Source organism: Myotis brandtii, unplaced genomic scaffold, assembly GCF_000412655.1.
Source record: "Myotis brandtii unplaced genomic scaffold, ASM41265v1 scaffold48, whole genome shotgun sequence".
Classification (NCBI taxonomy): domain Eukaryota; kingdom Metazoa; phylum Chordata; class Mammalia; order Chiroptera; family Vespertilionidae; genus Myotis; species Myotis brandtii.
In genome coordinates this window covers 4,425,394-4,445,187 of record NW_005368341.1, presented here as the reverse complement: position 1 = coordinate 4,445,187, position 19,794 = coordinate 4,425,394, and the positions used below count along the sequence as shown (strand labels likewise).

The following is a 19,794-nucleotide window of genomic DNA, read 5'->3' as shown; positions in this document are numbered from 1 at the left end:
AATGCGAAGAAGAATGGAAACCACCAACTTGGCTGTGGTGAACGGGAAGAAGTTAGGTCATCAGAGAGCAAGGTCTATGCAACCCAGATATCATGTGTTTTACTCCTGTTATACTTTCAACAGTTGGCTAGGCAATGTTTTTGTTTTTTGAAATTTTACCTTATCTGAAACTGAGCAGATAAAATGAACCAATGAAGGGAGAATTTTATAAGAAGTTGGACAGTGATGAATTGGTAGAAGGTTTAAAATATAAAGTTTTGTTAGTCCCTTAGTAGGTTACTACTAATTTGAAAACCTTTGATGTTTTGCCTATTCTTTTATTCTGAAATAGTTTTATCTGTTTTTTTAAAAAAATTATTTTTCAACTACAGTTTACATTTAACACCATTTTATATCAGTTTCAGATGCACAGCAAAGTGGCCAGAATATTTTTGCTATTCTTTAAAAACGTATCGACAATCAAATTGTCCCCCAAATTGTAAACTAACTATTACATGGTGGGCCTTTTTAGATGAGATGACACAAGCTACGTGGTGTAGCATGATTAGAGCTAAATAAGTGAATGATTATTTTCCATGGCATGGAAAACTTCTGTACCTAGTATTTTGAAACAGACTTGGGAATGTGACCTTAATTGGCAGGTGCAATCTATTTGTGGGACCACAGAACCATGACAGTGCCCCTTAGTCCAGAGTAGATAAGGAATTACTGGGTTATTCGGGATCTGTGCTAACAGCAGGGTCCCTATGAAAGAGATCAGAGATCCTCCCTTAAACCCTCAGAGAGTTAACCTACGAAGTAACTAAGACTGACTAGTGCAGACAAATGCAACCCTTCACAATAAGCAAATAAAGCCAGGTGGTCTCCCAAACAGGAGCACTAGACCAAATCTAGTTGCACAGTTAAAGAACCTACGCCACTCAGAAAGGGTTGGCTTGGTCATCCCAGGAATCAGGGGAATTGGAGACTGGCAGCAGTGAGGGGGTGTGTCTGGCCTTGCTGAAAGATGTAGATGTGGGGGGTGGGCGGGGAGGAGAGGTAGAGCAGGGAGAAGCTGTAATAGTTAAACATTCAGCTTTATTTGTTCTGATTTCAAAGACACTGCGGCCATCCAGCTTCCCAGGAAGCTGGCCTTCAAGGAGAGAAGCTGTCAGGCTTGTATAATTACTGTGCAGGCAGTTATTGTTCTCACGATAAATTGGTAAATTGGCATCGCAAATGGAGACCACTTAGACCCATGCTCGGCAAACTGCGGCTCGCGAGCCACATGCGGCTCTTTGGCCCCTTGAGTGTGGCTCTTCCTAAGCCTTCGGAGTACCCTAATTAAGTTAATAACAATGTACCTACCTATATAGTTTAGGTTTAAAAAATTTGGCTCTCAACAGAAATTTCAGTCGTACTGTTGATATTTGGCTCTGTTGACTAATGAGTTTGCCGACCACTGACTTAGACTAACTTAGCCACCTAAACCCAATAAACTAGGCACTGATGACAATGAGTTTATGTCCAGATCCCATCCCTTCCTTCAAACACCAAGTCGAGTGGAATCTCTGATCTTTTCAGGAAAGGGTATCTCCCTGCTCCATCTTCCAAAGGATGATGAAAGTACAGTCCAACACCTGGCTGACTGGCACAGAGTCAATAACCATGGAAAAGAAATGATGACTGTCATTGTCAATCTTTCTTATGGCATTTAGTTATTTTTTTTCAGCTAATATTGATGGAAGCTTTAAATTGTGCCAGGCTCTGTGCAAGTGATGAAAATGACTTTCTTCCTTGCACATGGTATCAGTATACCACCAGGTATAAATATTCTTCTACTAAAACGCAAGATTCTTAGGTACAAGTTCCATGTCCCACAGCTCACCTGTGGGGCCACTTATACGGCATGTTTTACTTTCTGCCTTATCTTGCTAAAATATTTGTGTATGTTTTATCTCTCCATAAGACTGGCAGATGCCTTAAGAACTCTTTTAATACAGAATAATAATAATATTTTACATATTAGCCCTTTAAAAGATATTTTTTGAGTAAGTAAATGAATGATTTCATAAAAAATGTCCTCTCCCTGCATGCATTGACTGGTCCATTCTAGAAATGACTGAAAACTACAACTGAGTACTATTGTAAGCAGGGTGATTTCTATGTGAAAATATGTTGTGCTAGTATGTTATGTTCACATATCTTTACTTACAATTTCACTACTTCTTTCATTTTAAACATACACTACCTGGTAAGATGTCAAACTGCCCAAGAAGCTGTGGGGAAACCATCATTTTATTTTCAATCACACCATAACTTGATAAGATGGTTGGAAAGCAAAACTGATGTCAAGTGGTTAAATAAAAGTATAGTAATTTGGAGGAAGAAAGCTGAAAAACAGTTTAATAGTCATCTGATGCTTTTTTAAAAATTGGGTAGAAAGGTCCTTAGAGGGCCTCCAGGCCTGCCTGCATCCTCATTGGCTGAGGACGGAAGACTTTCCGGGCGGCAGAGTTCAGCAGTGTCCAGAGCACAAACCTCCCACCCCTGGCCCAGGCGTGGCCCTCTCCAAGGTGCTGCCATTACAGGGACGGTTTTCTGCAAGCTTGCACAGAAGGAAATCAGCGAACGTTTAACCCAACTTCCTAGGCTACCCTTGGAAACACAAACAACCTTTGCTCATTTAATGTATTGGCTTTAAGTTCCTTTTCAAAGAAAAAGTGCATTTTGCCCAAGTCTGAGCACCCCACAGGTAATAACGGGAACAATGAAAATAAAATAAAACCAGGACATTTGATAGCATCCTTGGCTGACTACTTACCTACTGCTCGTTACTGACAGTAGCTAGGATTGCTTTTACTGAATAATGTGTGTGACTGTGGGGGCAGGATCGTGGTGAGAGAGTTACATGGACCCCTTTGTCGTTCTGGCTGAGTAAATGCAAACTCCAGACTGCTAAACTGTGGACTTAAGGGGATGATTCTGATGGAATCATCATTTGTACTGCTGACAGGTACAATTCGCTCAGGTGAGCTGTCAGATAAGCAACAGAACAGCCCAACCACCTGGGGTCTGCTGCATTCTTCACCTGCCTGGGAGAAGTGGAAAAGGTCAGTAAAGGTCGTTCCATCAGAAACCTCAAGGCAAATTGAGGGCAAAGCAGCTGATCCCAACTCTTAGGAGGGGATGCTTCTCACAGTCAGCCAGAGCCAGAGGCAGCTGTTCTGTCTAGAGCCAAAAAAAAAATGCCCTTAAAGATAAAAGGTTTGATCCCCAGAGATTGTGAACGGCAAACATGAATCACTGTAATGGATCCCATTACTTCTGTTTGAAACTAGTGGAAGGAATCAGTGTCCAGAACCAGGAAGGGCTGCTTTTCTTGAGCAGAGAATGAGTCCAGAGCATTGCTTCTCACCCCTGCCTGCACATTAGAGTCACTTAGGGAGTTTTCAAAAATACGGATGCTTGGGTCCCGCCCCACACTTTCTGATTTAATTGGTCTGAAAGTGGCCTGGGCCTTGGGCCAGGCCTGAGTTAATCACAGGTTTAGATGCTGACATAGTTGAGCATCAGTGATGCTTTCTTTCTGCTGACTAATGAAAGCAGTAGTCCAGCCCACTCATTTTCTAAAGGTGGTTTCAGGGTCAGCCATAAGCATTTCCTGGGAACTTGTTAAAATATAAATTCTCGGGCCCCACCCCAGGTCTACAGAGTCAGAATTTCTGGAGTTGGAGGTCAGCATTCTGTATTTTTGGAAGCCCTCCAGGCCATTCTGATTCACGTCAATGTTTGCCAGCCACTTTCTAAGTCCAGACCTTGATTCTCAGATGAGGTTCACAGATTGGCAGCATTTGTGTCTCCTGCATCTGTCACATAGGTCACTGGCTCAAAGAAATATTTGGTAGTAGATATGTGGTTGTAGTAAGAGCAGCTATTGTTTATCATATGCTTTGTGCTTTATAGGTATAATTTTATGTAATCTCTGTAGAAGAACTGAGAGAGGTCATCCATCCATCCATCCATCCATCCATGCATCTATCCATGCATCTATCCATTTATTCAACTAATGCTATATTCTATAAGCATACATACCAGGCACAGTTCTAGGCATAGCCCCATAATCTAAGGATATAGCCACCCTGCCATTATAAGGCTAAAACAGATCAAAGTAAACAGTGAACTGAATTATAATCAAATCATAGGTAAATGTAAGTGCTATGAAGAAAGTAAAGCAGGAAAAGGTAAGGGGTAGTGTGACAAGGAAGTGCTGCTGGAGAAAGGGCGGTGGAAGAAGAAAACCTCTCTGAGCAGGTAACATTTGAGCCAAGACATGGATGAAGCAAAGGCATGAGCTGCTCAGCTCTTTGCGGGAAGAACATCAGGAAGGACACAGGACACAAGGGGGACACCGTGAGGGAGGGGCACAGCGGGTAGAGATGAGTTTTGAAGATAGCTGCAGGCCACCATCCCAGAAGCCACGGTAAATCTTAACAGGCAAACGGAGCAGGACTCCTCAAACTTTCAGGTGCCCAGGAATCGCCTGGAACCTTAAACTGTAGTGAGGAGTCAGTGAGTCCAGGGTGAGAGCGGAGTCTCTGTATTTCCAACAAGTGCCCAAGAGATGCTCATGCTTCTGGTGTGTGGGCCACACTTGGAGGAAACAAAAGGGTAGGGAGGTTCAGGACACAAGCGACATGTCCAATGTCACTCAGCTGGTAAGTCGCAGAGGCCAGATGTGAATCCCAGACGCCTGATCCAAAGTCCCTGCTGTGCATCAGTTACCTGCCCGATAACCTCCCTCCTGACTCACCTGCAACTGCTTCTGTGCAGGAAATGGAGAGGACCTGCCTGAGGGAGGTCCTTGTGTGCACTCTCTTGATAGAAGAGCTCTTGATCCCTTATTTCAAAGGAGAAATGAATGCCTGGGTAACTATGGATACTTGGTGCTGTTGCTTGTGGAGTATTTAAAAGAGTAAGATATCCCTGACATCTTAGAGACAAATGATATGGTTGGTGACCATCTTGGTGTGATATGTAAGTAAAAAAACACCACAGTACCCACGGGCCTCGAAATCCAATGCATCATCTTTGCAATCACTGACCCGAGGAAGCCAGTTAGTCCGCAGGCCCTGCAGCCACGCTCCATCTGGCCTGACCTCCCCAGATGCTCCTGCTCTGGCCCATTTGCACGTTTGCATTTGGTTCTCTTCTCTGAATGGGAGATGCCTGGTGCTCCCAGCTGTGGATGGGCCCTGGGGTGTTAGAGATACTTGAAGTTGGCTGCATGTTCAAATCAATCGGTCTTCAGAAAGGAACAGCAAAACAAACAAACAAACAAACAAACAAAAAGGTGGGCTTGTGTGGAGTTTGAATATTTAGCTCTGAGCTTCCTTCCTTGAAAACAAACCTAACTTCCAGTATCAAACAGATGTTCCAAGGAAAGGCTGGCTTCTTGCTTTCTCTTGTCACTTGATATTCACTGGGTCTTGCTTGCACTGAGGGGGTTGGGGAGGGGTGGGGCGAAGTGGGAGATGTTCTGTGTATGCATTGTACATGCCATTGCCTTGATGAATGACACGGTTTGGTTCGGTCTGTTCCCTCCCCTTCTGTTAATTCTCTGTGTTCTTTTTCCTTTGTGCTGCACGATTAGGACCCTGCAGTGGGACACAGACCCCTCAGTGCTCCAGCTGCAGTCAGACTCAGAACTTGGGTATATGTCTGCTCTTTTGTTACTCCTTTGATTATTTCGTTGCTACAGTTGTGTTGAAATGCTGGAGCTGTTGCTGCTCTTGTTTTCCCCCTTCTGTTGAACTTCTAGTTTGATAAGTTTATTTCCTTCTGTTTGCCTTCTAAAGTTAAGCTTTGGAGAAAGTCCCTCTTTGTGGAAAATACCACAAAAAGGTGGCTTTTGATCTCCCCTCCTTAATTCCTATTATTGCAAAACAATACTTCCCGCTCTAAGAAAATACAAACATGCACCCACACCTCTATTTAGAGGTGGGGCACACAAGTTCTGCAATGGGAAATACGTTTGAGTTTATCCTAACCATCCTCCCCCTTTACTAACAAGTGTCCTTAAGTTAATTTTTGTTAAAATCAGTATTAAAATGTTGTGTCTGTTTGGTTTCTTTTCCTTTTCACTTTTCTGGACACTTACAATAAGCATTTAATTTGAATTGAGTATGAACATAGAAAGAGTCCTATTAAGGAAAATGCATTTGTTGATTTTCTCAATATTAAGAAATTACAAATATTTGATGATGGGTAATGTCTTCTACATCCTAAAGATCATATCTTTTTTCAGATGAAAATGTATTGCCACAGGTTAAAAGATAGCTTCAGAATGAAAATGTGGTATATATGTACAATAGAATATTGTTAAGCCATAAAAAATGAAATTTTGCCATTTGGAACAATATGGAAGGACCTTGAGGACATTATGCTAAGTGAAATAAGTCAGACAGAAAAAGATAAATACCATATGATCTCATTTATATGCGGAATCTAAAATAAGAAATGAGCTCATGGATATAAAAAAATAGATTGGTGGTTGCCTAAGACAAAAGGTTGGCAATTGCCAAAATGGGTGAAGGGGGTCAAAAGGTGCAAACTTCCATTTATGAAATGAATAAGTCACGGGGATGTAATGGGTAGCATGAATGTAGTTAATAATACTGTATTGCATATTTAAAAGTCACTAGGAGAGTGGATCATGAAAGCTCTCGTCACAAGAAAAAAATTGTAACTATGTCTAGTGATGGATGTAAACTGGACTTATTGTGGTGCTCATTTTGTAGTATATACAAATATGGAATCATTACTTTGCACACCTGATATTAATAGAATGTTATGTCAATTAGTACTCAATAAAAAATAAAACACACATGTATATCCCAGAAATTTGATTAACTTCTCTTATAGGATTGAAGTTAGCTATGGTCATACATGACATATTTCCAGTGGGATGCTTGTACCAGCTCGTGCTCAAGCTCAGACTTGTGCTTCTCTTCCTCACTTTGCATTCAGTGAAATTAGCTTGAAATCTGTCATGGTGGAGTATTTACACCACAAAAATTGGCAAATGCTATAAACCAGGGCTTGCTCCCTTTTCTCCAAGCCAGTTATTAAACATTTACCAACATGACACTGTGTTACTTTAATATGTCAATAGCATATCTTATTTCAGTATTTTATGAAACAACTATTTTTTTCTTTCTAAATATAACAATGAATTCCAAAGTGGCTATTTATTTACTTATTTATTTTGGATTGCTGAGATTTGGGGGCACATGCCCATGGGTTTCTATCAATGTCAGTGCCTACTGTAGGTATATGAGGAACTTGAAGGGATATTTGCATGTTAGGTTCAAAGCAATCAGCCCATGGCCCTTTGTATATGCAAAAGTTCTTGGCCAACTCACAATGCTGCTAGACCAAGGAAACATCTTAACACTTTAGGTAACTGATATATTATTTTTTAAAAATATTACAAACTTTTTGGCAATTTAGTTATATAGTTCATTGTATTATACCAGTATTTAAATTCATATTATTTAAATAGCCAAGAAATACGGCTTAAATCAAGCAGAGAAACAATGGATATATGGTATGTTATGGTTCGGGGGAACTTCAAAGTGCAGTTCTTCAGTATATCATTGTGCTTGAGAAAATGAGGATGGCACTGGCAGAGCTCTGCCTTATGCCCTTATATGAACAGATTTTCAGACAGATTGTGACATTGCTACATTACACTTGCTGATGTGGAACAGTTAGGAATTTTCCCATTTTTATCTGTTTTCCAAGCAAACACTCAGTTAACTATGCAGATGAAAACTTGTGACTCTTTCTGTGGAGATGGCATATCTGTGGCTCCCACCTTGCCTGCCACATTTTAATTCCAAGTGGACCTAGTGAGTCAGAGAGAGACAGATATGAGACTTCCTGTTCACCGGGTAGCTTATCTTAGACAGTTTGGAAGGAGCATTCAGAATATTTGAGAGAGGAGATTATTTAGCCATGTTACAATTTCAAATAGTGATTTAAGGAAAAATTTTCCTTTTCGGTAGTACTTATGTACAGAAAAAGTTTGTTCTCATACATACTTTTATGAAATATACTTCAGGCTACACAATTTTTCTAGAGGCAATTTTATTTTCTCTTCTTGATCCTGGCCATGGACTTGGATATAGCTTGCTCTGTCACTTGACTTTTTTAAAAGATAGCTTTTCTGAGTATAAATGAAACCACACATATTAAAAGATTCAAATAGATAAGTTTTAATGTAAACACAGCCATGAAACCATCACCACCATCAAGATAATGAGCATATTCATCATCCCCAAAAGTTGCCCACGCCCCTTTGTAATCCTCACTCCTGCTTCTCCTCATCCCCTCAAACAACTGATCTGCTTTCTGTGGTCAGTATATATTAGTTTAAATATCTAGAATGCCATAGGAATGAAATCATGCAATAGTTATTCTTTTGACTTCTTTCATTTGGAACAATTATTTCGAGATTCCCTGTGTATCAGTAGGTCATTCCTTTTTATTACTGAGTGGTATTTTCTTGTATGGATAGACCACTGTTGGTTTATCCAGTCACTTTTTGATGTGCATTTGGGTTACTTCCATTTTTTCCCCATTAAAAATAAAACTTCAATTTTTTATGGACATATGCTTTTATTTTTTTTGTGGGGAGAGGGAGGTCATAAATAACACCAAGTAGAATGGCTGAATTATGTAGTGGATGTACATTTAACTGAAAATGCTCTCCAACTCTTTTCACCTTTACACATTCTCACCAGCAGTGTATAAGAGCCTCAGTTCCTCCCCATTCTTCACAATGCTTATTTTGGACTTAAAACATGTTTTAAACCACTAGTAAAAGAGTGCAATGGTATCACATTGTAGTTTTGATTTGCATTTACCTAGTGACTACTGTTGAATATCTATATGTGCATTTCCTATTTGAATTTTTCTCTGATGAAATGCCAACTTAAATCTTTTGCCCTGTTGTTTTTTTAATTTGATTGTTTGACTCTCATTACTTCTGGAGTTTTGAGAGTTCTTTATACATTTGGTATACAATCCTTTATTTGATATATAATTTATAAATATTTTCTCCCAGTCTGTGACTTATCTTTTTCATTCTTTCAATAGCCTTTAAGACACTTTTTAATTTTGACAAATTCCAGTTTACAAATTTGTTCTTTTATGAGTCATGCTGTTGACATAATTTCAATGTTCAATGATTCCTTAAATATTTGTTAGGATACAATTGACCTGTGAAACCATTTGGATTTGGAATTTTATTGTGAGGAAGGTTTTAAAAATACAAATTCAATAGCTTAATAGTAATGGAGCTATTGCAGTTATCTATTTTTTTTTCTGAGTGAGCTTTGTGTTTTTCAAGTAATATGTCCATTTCTTCTCCATTTGTAAATTCATTGGCCTAAAATTGTGTATGTAATCACTTATCTTTTAAATATCTACATGATCTTCATATATAGTCACCTCCCTCACTCCTGATATTGGTAAATTTTATCTGAGTTTTTCTCTGGATAAGAATGGCTAGATGTTTACCGATTTTATTGCTCTTCTCAAAGAATCAGTATTTGGTTCTCTGTAAAGGTACTAGAAAAACACATGTTCTTCAAGATGGTGATAGGTGTTTGAGAAACTCTGGTAGTTCTAGAGTCTTTTTATGTTTTAAAGTTATTTCCATTTGCCTAACAGAATAGTAATAGCTCATTGGCTGTTGATGAAGTAACCTTCTTTTGGCTAATTCTCCAAGTTTTGTCAAATGTTCTTACATATTATGCTTTGATCTCTGGTTTGAATGAATTTACAAGGTTTCCCATGTAACAATGCCCATGGGAAGTATTTTCTTGAGAATGATGTGGGTTGTGTTCTTGAGCAAACTGAATCTTTGACTCTTCAATAACACCTAATCAAACTTTCTACAGAAATTGAAATATTGAACAGGATCTCATAGTGTGTGTGTGTGTGTGTGTGTGTGTGTCTATATCAAAATGTAATGGTAAATGCATCTTAGAATCTGTAAATATATAACAAATTTATGAAAAACTTCAATAAAATTGTTTTTAACAGATCCAATCAAAATTTTGTCATGAGAGTGAGAGAAAGCACTTTGCCCACCTCTTAAAATACTCATGTGTTCAGTCTCCAAACATTTATTGAGAAACTGCTCAGAGCCTATCTTTGTTTTCTGCCCTCAAGAATCTTGTAAAAGCAGTTATGGGATATTTTTTGTTCCACACTAGCAACTGGATTAAACACATATATTCCTTTTTTTATTCTACTTCAGAAAAATGAATATAGCCAGTCGGTAAGGATGAATGCTTATACTTTGGTACTCAATGTCTTGAATTCAATAATGTTATAGTTTATGCTAAAACTTCTATAGGAGGGTTTTAATAAATATCAATTCAATAAAAGGCCATTCCTATAACATTTCTGTATTATTGGTGTGTGTATGTACTGATATTTGAGAAAACTTCTGAACCTTCTGTCCTGATAATTCTGAATTTTTAATTTTTTGTGTGAAGTGGGAACTTGATAGTACACCCTTCACCAATGCTGTCAAGCTCTATTATAACCATGACTTTTAACTCGTCTCTCTTCCCGGAAGACTTACTTGTGATGTGAAAGTCAAAGCAAAGCCTTTGGCTATACCTGTTGACTGAGCCAGACTTGATATTTGCTTCGGTTCAGGAAAAATACTTTAGCTGCCAAACTAATATCTCTGCACAGTAAGCAGTAAATATCATGGAAGCGAAATAAATACTTCCTTAAATGATTTTTAAAACTGTGAACATAGAAAATGGAAACTCATCCTTCTTGATGTAATCAGAAAAGGTCACCCATCACGCTGCATCTCAATCCTTGGAGGAAAACACCCACTCTGAACAGAGATGATAACTCGAGTGTGGTGAGGGGCTGCCACACCAGGCTCACTTCCTCTATGTGGGGCCCAGGTCCCCTTTCCTCTGGTGGTGTCCCATTCCCAACTCTAGACATCAGTCCTTGAGATGTCACGCCTTGACACCTAATCACACTAGCGTATGGTGTTTAGAAGACAAAATAACCTTTTACCGTTTTTTAACACCTCTTACATACTGCATGGGTTTCCATGCCTTTAGCTCCCTATATTCTCTTTTCTTATGGATGCAGCATTATCGCATGACTCTCAACGAGTGGCTCCCAGGGCTACACCTTCTGTTTTGTCTTCTTTCTGAGCTTTTTTCTTACATCTCGTACAATTGGAAAACTCCTTACCACAAACTCACCCTCTGACATACTCATTTTTACCCCAAACCAGAACTTTCTCTGGATTCCCCTTTGTATTCCGGTATGCCACTCGCTTTTCTTCCCATAAGGCATGGAATCTTGAAATAATCTCTAGTCTGTTATTTTTTTCTTTACCTCCCATACCAAGTAAATTGCTAAGGTCTACTCTTAATTCTTGTCCATAGTCACCAAACTACAGCATTTCCTTTGTATTCCCAGTGATGTCACCTTTGAGTGCTTTCTCATCACCCTGGACCAAGTCTCCACATTGGATAGACTGTTGGTCACAAACCCTGAAGTCACCTATTAGACTGTCTCCTTTGAATTAATCCTTTGCCTGGATTCTCTGTGTTGTTACTGAATCCACCCACCCTTGGCTTGTAGATCCTTTCTCAATTCCCCCTTTTCTCCACACTCAGTTTCTAAAGTCCCACACGTAATCTCTGCTTGCTCATTTGTCAAACAAGGAGATTTTGATTCCATTCTTCACACAGCTGTTATATATACTAATACATTTTAAATGTCTCTTTGAAGCTGTCAGTTTCTTAGTCACATTTAGTAATTCCCCGTCATCCACAGGGTCAAGTCCAAATTCTTTAGCCTGCGATTTGAAGTTCTCCAGTCATCTGGCCTCAATGTACCTCTCTAATTTTATCTCCCACTGTTCCTCAACTTAAAACTTCCATCCTGAAAAACTGGTCTCTCGAGCATAAAATATGAATTCAATCTTTAGATTACAGAGCTCCCTTCCCAGAATGCCCTCCTCATTCCTTTCCATTTGACTGAGTCCTGCCTGTCTATCAAGACTCACATCAGGCCTCTATTCCCAGTGAAACTTGCTTTGTTTCCCCAAACACATAATAATTTGCCCATTAGACTCTCCTGTCCCACTTACTTTGTGAATTCTCATGTTGGCTCTTTTTATTTGCTACCTTTCATTCTTGTTTGCTTTTTAATGTTTATGTTCAGTTTCCTCATTCTCCCCATGTTATAAGCATCCAGCATTGTGCTGGGCTTCAAAAATTGTTTAAGGTTGCTGATAATAATGTTGGCTGATGTAGGCCTTTGCCAGTTGTCAAGAACATGGTAGGTACGTATAGGATTTCTGGACAAGGAAGAAAATGGTATCATTATCACTCTCTTGGTTTTAGGGGCCTCTTCTTTGAGAAACCTCAGAAATTTGTAAGTAGCACACGGAAAAAATATCTCTGGTAGTACCACTAATGTATCTTAGGGATGAAATAGTCATATGCAAATAATTAGGCATAAAACCCAGCAGGATTGAATCTGGGCCCATTGCAGACATTCTTTTATTCCTTGCCTTTGGCCTACTTTGGCATCTGGCCAAATAACTCTTTGTCTCTGGGAACATCTGTTCCTGGTTTCATCTGCTTGACTTCCAGGTCCCTTCCCTGCTCTAGAGGCTGCCCGTTATTACAATGACCCCTTTTGATTTCTTGGCTTCTGACACAAGTTCCTGAATCTGTACCTTATTTACCCACACTCCACTCCTGCCACCAGGTCTAGCCAATATATCCTCAACATTATGATTTCCACTCATTGAACACGTTGAGACTTCTATTCAAAGACCAATATTGAGAGTCTTCTGAGATTTACAATTTCTAATAGTTGAAATTTCTCAGATGCTTGAGGTATACTTCTATTCTGGCTTTGCTATGTCTTCACAGAGGCTCTTGCACAATGACATTAAACAAAATTCTACTAATGTCAGGCTCAGTAGCAGAGGATTAGCTGATGGTTCTGTGAAGTTCTCATGGCAGCCATCTTGCTTAAAGCTTTCGCTACCTGAAGCCGTTCTCTGATAATGGAGATAGTACAGCAGTATTTATGCAGTTTTATTCACTTACCTTGTTGTATATAATTAACTGTGGTCTGAAATTAGAGCATGATGAGTTGCACTGTTTCTAACCAACTCAGGAGGAATTTGATGATGCTTATGCCAGTGGTGAAGACACGCTCAGGTTCTCTTTCATGTGCCTTGGGAAGCTTTTAGGTGATGCAGTTCCTCTTGAACCCATTCTCCCAGGATCAGATTTGGCTACTGGTTGGGGCCAATGGGCATCAGTGAGGGTTGATGTTCATTACAAAAACCTTTCTCAGCTCCCCAAGGTCAAACTTGCCTCTGAAGAGTAAGAAACATTAAGCATGAGGCAACTGAATATCCAAATGCAAAAGAATGAAATTATACCCCTACTTCACTCCATATGCAAAATTAACTAAAAAATAGATAAAAGACCTAAATGTCAGAGCTAAAACTATACAATTCTTTGGAGAAGACATAGGTGTAAATTTATGATCTTAGATTGGGCAATGGTTCTTAGAAATGACACCAAAAGCACAAGCAACCAATGAAAACAAAAAATTGATTTCATTAAATTTAAGACTTTAGTACTTCAAAGGACATCATCAAGAAAGTGAAAAGACAACCCACAGAATGGGAGAAAATATTTGCAAGTCGTATATCTGCTAAGGGTCTAGTATCCAAAATACATGAAAATCTCTTACAACTCAGCAATAAAAGACAACCCAATTTTAAAATGGGCAAAGAATTTTAATTAGGCATTTCTCCAGAAAAGGTATCCTGGCTAGGGCTGGGAACCATTGTATGGTACTTACCTTGGAAGCATGATCCTTTCAGTGTGTCCTGATAATCTAGGCCTGGCTGCTTCCCGAGAATCCTTTCTCATGATTATAAAATGGTCACGTGCTTGGACCCCTACTTTATTGGGTTGTAAGAGTGTGCCTCAATCAGTGGATGATCATAAGGCATTAGGAAAAATCAGGAGAACAGATCCTTTCAGTGTGTCCTGATAATCTAGGCCTGGCTGCTTCCCGAGAATCCTTTCTCATGATTATAAAATGGGCACGTGCTTGGACCCCTACTTTATTGGGTTGTAAGAGTGTGCCTCAATCAGTGGATGATCATAAGGCATCAGGAAAAAGCAGGAGAACAAGGTCAACAACACAGTTTTTAAAAACATGGTCCTTGGTAGTGTTGGACAGAGCCAAGGCCTAGTCTGTCAATGCCTTTGCCATTTTGAGCAAATTATAAACATCACTGAACCTAAGTTTTCTCATCTGTAAAATTGGAATATGATGTAAAATTTTTAAAAACAAGAATAAAACAAGATAATATATGTAAAGTGTTGACACAGTTACTAAAACAAAGTATTTTCTAATTCTTTGGCGGGAGGCTGCATGGAGGGCTGGGGACCCAGCCTGACCCTCCTTTACACTCTGGTCCAGGCTTCTGGGTGAATAGGCCCACGTGGCCTGGGCTGCAGTCATGCTCATTGGGCCTGCAGAGACAGCCAGCCAGGCTTGCTCTCCCAGCCAGCGTGGTTTGTTTGTGTCTACTTTGTGTGCATCTGAGATCTTACCTCAGTTGTTTCAGTAGCTCATAGAAAAGAGGAAATTTGTGTTTCCCAAGAATGCTTGGGAAATTGTGCATAGAAATTCCTGGCTGTGCTATGCATGTTCTTTCATTTTATTATGACTGCTACTAAAAAATAAACGCAGTGAGTCTGGGCCATCTGCTAGTAATAATTAAAAACAATAATGTGAACAGAGCGTGCTTCCACTAGTCCTAGAGAGCTAGAAATGTGTGATTTGGGATAAATTATTATTTCATCTTTCTCTTTTTCCCTCTGTCTTTTACACAATACTGTCTACCTGTACATTTTTAAGAAATATAATAGGATATGTTCAATATTGATACTAAATGTATATGCAAAAACTATTGTTCTAGAAACTGTCATAAGCTATATATGTCTGTAAATTATGTACATATGTATACATAATTTTTACGTAATATGTATGTGGTTCATATACATTATCCATAACTGTCCTAATAGTAAGTGCTAGTAATATCTTCATTTTACAGATGAGGAAACTGAGGCCAAGAGCGGTTAGATAACTTGTTCATGGTCACACACACAGCTAGGTGGTGTGGCTAGTGTTTGTGTACTTGGCCACCAGACTGTTCTGCCTCCATGATTGGATGTGTCCTGGGTGATTCAGGAGGCACTTCAGGCTTTTGCAGTAACTCAGAAATCACCATCGAGAACCTTAGGTAGGAGTTAGGTTTTAGTGGGAAAAGCACAGACCAGGATTCAGGCCAACAGTGTTTCTTAAGTTCCTCATCTATAAGCTGGAGATGATGATAACATTTGCCCATACACCTCATAGAGGTGAAAGACGTCTGAAAACTCTTCAAGTGCTACATAAATATTCAGAAATAATTTTTTACATGCTCACAGTTCATTTGGGAATTCCAAGGTAGAACTTTATCACTGTTAGCCCAGTGCCCTCTTCACTCCTCTGTGCTGTATATCAGGGAGTCTTTAAACAGATTCACATGCTGTTCTGTGTTACTTACTTTTCTGGAGAAATGAGAGGTGTTATACTCCCCCTTGTAATATCTTCTTATTGTTGTCACAGAGAACATGTTACTCCATCTCTCTTTTCTTTACATTTGAGAAGCATATTTTTCTTTTGTCCCTTTTACCTAAGAGACTAGAATTTTATATTACAAATGAAAATTACCTTTATGAATTTAAATCAAGCAAATTCAGAGATGCTCAGAATGGAAGGGGTCTTACCTGAGCTGGACCAAGACCTTTGTTTTATAGATAGAAAAACCAACAAGTCAGCATGAGGGTCCCATCTGACATCACCCAGCAAATTAGGGCCAAAGTGGGCCAAGAACCCAAGTGTCTCAAAGGTCAGTTCTATGGACTTACCCTGACCCTTGTACTGGAAACTGAGGGTATTGGGGGTTTGGTGTAGTCCTTTGTTTTAGTACTGATAGCTCTTCTGCATGGGATGGTTTCCCTCTCTAAGCGTGTGTGCTTTGTTACTTATAGGCGGAGACTACACAAATTGGGAGTGTCCAAGGTTACCCAGGTGGATTTCCTGCCCCGGGAAGTAGTATCCTACTCCAAGGAGACCCAGACTCCTCTGGCTACGCATCAGTCTGAAGGTGAACTGTCTTTTGTTTACTTTCCATATTATCTCTGGAGAAATTGCCAGGGAGTCCCATCCTTCTTGTGGATTTCATAGTTTACCATACGAGATCTTTACAGGCCACAAACATAATGACATGCCAACGCTTAAGTCTTCTTTGTCTCTAGAGAGGGAATCCAGTGGTTCTCTTCCAAGGGACCCATGAACTTTAACATGGATAACTTAGTGAGATTCCCACTTTGTCAAAACTGTGTGGGAGGCAGGGGGGATCATCAAAGGGTGATATAATAGAAACTATTCTGAATGTTATCAGTTCGACGAGTGTGTACATTAAGGTTCATCATTTGCAGGAGTCCGCCAACTATAGTCTACCACCTGTTCCTCAAAATAGTGTTTTGGAACACAGCCACACCCAGTTGTGCATGTTGATATGGTTGCTTTTTGGCTACTATAGTAAAGTTGAGTAGTTGTGACAGAGAATTTATGGCTCACAGAGCCAAAAATCTTTACTGTAATCTGGTGCTTTACAGAAAAGCTTTGCTGACCCCTGATTTGCTTTGCCAATTCAGAAGACAACACATAGAGTTTCTTACCATTATTTAAAAAGCTTTACAATGCAAGTTTATCAGAGGTGCATGGGAATTGAATTCACGCTCCTTCATACATACCAGAAAACATCAAGTGGAAAATTTGCATTCAAATCTCGGTGGATAAAAAAAAATTATATATATGAATAAGAGAAGTTAAAGCTGATAAATCAGAATGCTCCCTGGAAGTAAAAATTTACACCAAAGCAGAAGAGGGACCCATATGTACTTAAAATAGGATAAGCACAGATTGCATTGCTCGAGAACAGCATTATTGTTAGAGGCAAGCACATTCTTTTTTTTTTTTCTTTCCTTTTCTTTTTCTTTATGTTGTTTTGCTGTTTGGTGTGCTAGAATTCTGGTTTAACTGTTGTTAATGTAGTCAATACTATACAAAAGCTGTGAGAATGAAAAATGGTTCCTATTTCCTGCATGGTTTACAGCAAATATATAAATCAGTGCAGTTCGGTTTGTACAAGCTACAGAGTTTTTCAATTTCGGTTTTAAACACATAATGTCAAAAGCAAAGAATTGATGACTACAGGCCTTCTGAGAACCTTTCCTGGGTGATTCTTTGGTAACAGGGACTCCATTTTTCAAGTCTGATATTGAAAGTTTTTAGAAGCAAACAAGCAGCTCCCTCTGGTGGTGAAATGTTAAACCACTGCAACAAATGTAAGACCTGTATATTAATGTGGCAGGAAAGACAAAGTTCGAAAAGCCTTGGGGAGCCCACCTAGTCTATCCTTGGGTGTCCAGCAGATTGGGAAGATTCATTAAAAAAACAACCTCACCACCCAACCCAAACATTTGTTTGAGTTAATTTACTGCCAGAGGTATTTGCAGGCTATAGCCTGAGGTATGTTTACTTAGCCCCAAATTTGACTCATAGCATAAAGTTATACAACTGAAATAAGAGAAGGAGTGAACTCTTGTTTTTTAAATGTGTAGACTTCAGATATTGGGAAAGGTACAGAAATACTTACCAGGGAAGATAAATTAAGGATGAACAGGCATCCACTCTAAACTTTTAAACTGGACACATCAAAAGGAAAAGCCGGTGGATTCATTTTATGACTGCAGAGAGAGCTTGGGAGCCCTCATTATGCTGCGGTCCAAGCAGCAGGAGAGAAGGAATTTATTCCTTAGATATTGGCAGAAGTCTGCTCTGTTTTGTTAACAAGACTCATAGAGTGTTTTGTGGTGATGGGTGTGTCAGTGGTTCAGATTCCACAATACAGACTTGAATTCAAAACTAGCTGCTGTCGCTCTAGACATGGAAACAATCCCCGAAGAGTTTAGACAGGAAGAACTTTAGATTTGGGTTCAGCAGATTGTCCTCTCACCACAGATGATTCCTTGACCTCTGGCTGCCTGGAGTCACCCAGCCACCTGGCTGATGAAGGAGCCCGGGGCTTGCCTTTCACCTGCTCTGTGAAGAGAGATGGCAGAGGGAGAGCCAGGGGCAGCAATGGGAGAGCAGGGGCAGCAAGGATCTACCATGAGGCAGATTTGAGTTGGCTTCCAGTTTGGGGTCTTGAGCCATGACAATGTTTTCAATGGCAACTGCAGCCTTTCAGAGGCAGGAAACAATGAACTCCTAAATTCATGACAGAATGAGGCTCTCGAATGGATCCTCTTTAAAGCTGTGGTGTATATCAGACCTGCTTTAGTTCGTTATTGCCCATAGTGTATGAAGGAATGATGATTATTTTTTAAAGTCATTAAGCGACTATGGAAAATTTAATATATTCAAACTAATGATCTCCATTGATCTAATGGAATTCTTGTGCATTCGGTTTTTTACATGTTCTCATTTTATTCTTTAAAATGAAAGGGAAGGTATTTGGGATTTGCCCAAGCCTAACTCTTTTCTCCGCTGTGTACTAAAGTGAATAGTCTCTTTAATTTGTGATCATAATGGCCTGTTATGAGAAACACTCCAGAGAACAATTTAAACCAGGAAGATTTAGAAATGACGTCTGCATGAACTTTTTTTTTTTTAATACAAGTTTAGACCTTCCCTCTCTGCTTATAGGTCATTAGCTGCAGAGAAAGAAGGCTGAGAATAGGAAACACTGATTTGGGGGGGAGCAGGATCTCTCTACCCCACAAATATTTTAAACACATGCTTTTTATTCCCAAGTAGTAAGAAAGGATAAAAAAAATATGGTTCCTTGCCAAATTACCTCTGCCCTGCCTGTTATTAATATCTCCCTTTACTGACCATGAGGTCCTGATATTAGTTAGGAAGCCAGTCTTCTGCTTCCTAACTAAATTATAGTGGGCAATAGGCATCCAACAAATGCTGCTGAATGACAAAGATGATCCCAGGCATCTTAGAAGCTCCAAATTCAGTGACGACCCCTGAGAGAAAGAATTTAGTAACTCACTTAGAAAGATGCAGACCACTCTGGAGGGGGGATGAGGAGGAGGAGGAGACTTATATAACCTGCTGATAGTTTTGAAGAGTTCTCTGACCCTCCTCTTCTCTTCATGATATCTTAAAAATTGGAACTTAGTGACCTCATGTTGGTCACCCCTCTTCTTTCACTTCCCTCTCATGCCCCATTTCTTGTATTCAAGAAAGGCCAATTTTCTTGCATTTTCCAAGGTGCTGTGCAGCCTCATGCCTCAATACACTTGCACATACTGTCTCCCCACCAAACTGCACTGGCAGCCACTTCACCGTGGCTGAGCAGAGAGTCTTGGGTGAGAGGACCTCCCTGAATTGTAGAGAATTCTTCCGGGTGAATGATTACATCATAGATTTTCCTCCATATCCAAGGGCATCTATAATGCTTGTTAGATGGTTGGACAGAAGCAATGTTGTACCCTCAACAAGGCAAATCCAAAATAAGGCTCATCCTGTCATCATAGAGGCAGAGTGGAAAGCCCCTGGGTTTTCCCTTCTTAGTTAATAGTTCAC

General features: G+C 39.6%; 1 protein-coding gene across 4 annotated transcripts in view; it reads left to right on the top strand.

Annotated features, from left to right (window-relative positions):
* The window catches only part of DYNC1I1 (dynein, cytoplasmic 1, intermediate chain 1), a 248,208-nt gene that overhangs the window by 18,433 nt on the left and 209,981 nt on the right, over positions 1-19,794 (top strand). For 2 of the 4 annotated variants that reach the window (XM_005876057.2, XM_005876056.2), the window contains exons 4-5: positions 5,633-5,692; positions 16,179-16,294. In XM_005876057.2, the coding sequence (XP_005876119.1) occupies positions 5,633-5,692; positions 16,179-16,294 (176 nt within the window). The remainder of the gene's footprint in view (positions 1-5,632; positions 5,693-16,178; positions 16,295-19,794) is intronic. The other 2 variants (XM_005876054.2, XM_005876053.2) reach the window with 1 other exon arrangement.